Source organism: Palaemon carinicauda, chromosome 4 (assembly GCF_036898095.1).
Source record: "Palaemon carinicauda isolate YSFRI2023 chromosome 4, ASM3689809v2, whole genome shotgun sequence".
Classification (NCBI taxonomy): domain Eukaryota; kingdom Metazoa; phylum Arthropoda; class Malacostraca; order Decapoda; family Palaemonidae; genus Palaemon; species Palaemon carinicauda.
The window spans coordinates 17,206,843-17,208,884 of record NC_090728.1 but is presented as its reverse complement, the minus strand read 5'-3'; the positions used below and the strand labels follow the sequence as shown (position 1 = coordinate 17,208,884).

General features: G+C 48.1%; 1 protein-coding gene across 1 annotated transcript; it reads right to left on the bottom strand.

The window, feature by feature from the left end:
• Window positions 1-653: 653 nt before the first annotated feature.
• LOC137639294 (putative nuclease HARBI1) lies at window positions 654-1,331 on the bottom strand. The gene has a single exon (XM_068371575.1). The coding sequence runs from the start codon at window positions 1,329-1,331 to the stop codon at window positions 654-656; it is 678 nt and encodes a 225-aa protein (XP_068227676.1).
• Window positions 1,332-2,042: the final 711 nt, after the last annotated feature.

The following is a 2,042-nucleotide window of genomic DNA, read 5'->3' as shown; positions in this document are numbered from 1 at the left end:
AGTCTCGCTGATCCTTTGCATCCTTCTGGGTATGATGGACGGTTAGAGGCAGCACACCCTGCAGATGTCGGTCAGTCCTCCATCCACCATGGATCAGATTATGTGTGTCTGGAACTCCGCTCTCTACTTCTGAAATTCTGTGTGGGTGTGTGATGAGGATGAGCTTGTGCAGGACACAGGTGCATATGGTGATCAGTTGATGGTGTCGGGGTGCTGATGCATCATCGTCAAGAAGCAACGGAACCTTTGACACAAAATTCCAAATGCATTCTCCACGACACATCGGGCACGAGACAAACTGTAGCTATATATGCGTTCCCGTAAGACCTGCGACCGATGGGAGAATGGTTTCATCTTCCAGGTCCGGAGAGCAAAGACGTCATCCCCTATGAAGTGATAAGACACTGGTTGGTCATCATTAAGGAATGGTTTTGGTTGAGGCACTCCAGTTCTGTTCTCTTCTACAGCATCATGGCTGGAATAGTTACTCCATGTTCCTCCATCCAATGCATCACCCTCTGCCCCAAATTCAGACTTGTAGTTAGCATCTGCCACTGCCATCAGTACAATGCTGTGGAAGCCCTTATAGTTGTAGTAGTAAGAGCCAGAATTGGGTGGCTTCTTCATGGCATTGTGCTTGCTGTCCAAAGCTCTCAGACAGTACAAGCAGGGAACATGGGGTAATGTGATAGGTAGTCTCGCTGATCATTTGCGTCCTTCTGGGTATAATGGCCGCTTAGAGGTAGCACACCCTGCAGGTGTCGGTCAGTCCTCCAACTACCAGGGATTAGATAATGTGTGTCTGGATCATCGCTGTCCAACTCTGAAATTCCATGTGGGTATCTGATGAGGATGAGGTTATGCAGGACACAGGCGCACATGGTGATCAGGTTGATGGTGTCAGGGTGCTGATGCATCGTCATCAAGAAGCAATGGAACCTTTGACACAAAATTCCAAAGGCATTCTCCACGACACATTGGGCACAAGATAACCTGTAGCTATATATGCGTTCTCGCAAGACCTGTGACCAATGAAAGGATAGTTTCATCATCCAGGTCCGGAGAGCAAAGGCGTCATCCCCTAAAAAGTGATAGGGCACTGGCTGGTCATCATTAAGGAATGGTTCTGGTTGAAGCATTCCAGATTTGTTCTCTTCTACAGCATCATGCATAGAATAGTTACTCCATGTTCCTCCATCCAACGCACCACCCTCTGCCCCAACATCCACATAGAGGAACTTGTAGGTAGCATCTGCCACTGCCATCAGTATAATGCTGTGGAAGCCCTTGTAGTTGTAGTAGTAAGAGCCAGCATTGGGTTGCTTCTTCATGGTATTGTGCTTGCCGTCCACAGCCCCCAGACAGTTGTGGTAATTCCATCTGGAGCTGAAACTGGCAGGAACTTCCTTCCACTCCTCTTCAGTTTTGGGACAGCGCAGCACTTCGTCCTTGTAGACCGCAATGATGGCTTCACACAACTTGGGTTGAACTTGCAGAAGGTACTTGCTTCAACCCTGAAGCTATACTGCAGACCTGGATAGGAGTTTCCAGTGGCTGAAAGGCGGAGGGTGGCAACCAGCTTGAGTCCAGCTTGGAGAGGTTTCCTCATGAAGGGGAGTGCTTCTGGAGGCATGGAGTTAACTTCTCAACCATCTCTTGGAACAGGTCAGCTGTGATTCCGAGGTAATTTTTGTAGCCCCTTTGATCATCCCAGTGGAGTTCAGTCAGTAGACGGTCATATTGTCCAAACTCGTGCCTTCTGGTCAACCATTCCCTGAGCAACACTTTCCTTTGTGTCTTTTTTCGAGGTGGGGTTGCCTTTTCTTGCTCTTCTGCCAGGTATAGGCATCTTCTCTTCTCTGCAATGATTTTGTTTATGACATTAAGCATGTTGTGTTTTGCAAAGCCAATCAGAAAATGACCAGGGGTTGGAGAGGCCCTGTTTTTATATGACGTGGCCAAGTCGGCACGATATCGACCGAATTACAAAAATTCATCGTGCCAATGCAGGAACTGCGCAAACTCTATGCAAACTATGCGTG

What these genes read in the sequence shown, in the direction of transcription:
- LOC137639294 (XM_068371575.1), bottom strand. Translation starts at nt 1,331, where the DNA reads ATGAAGAAGCAACCCAATGCTGGCTCTTACTACTACAACTACAAGGGC.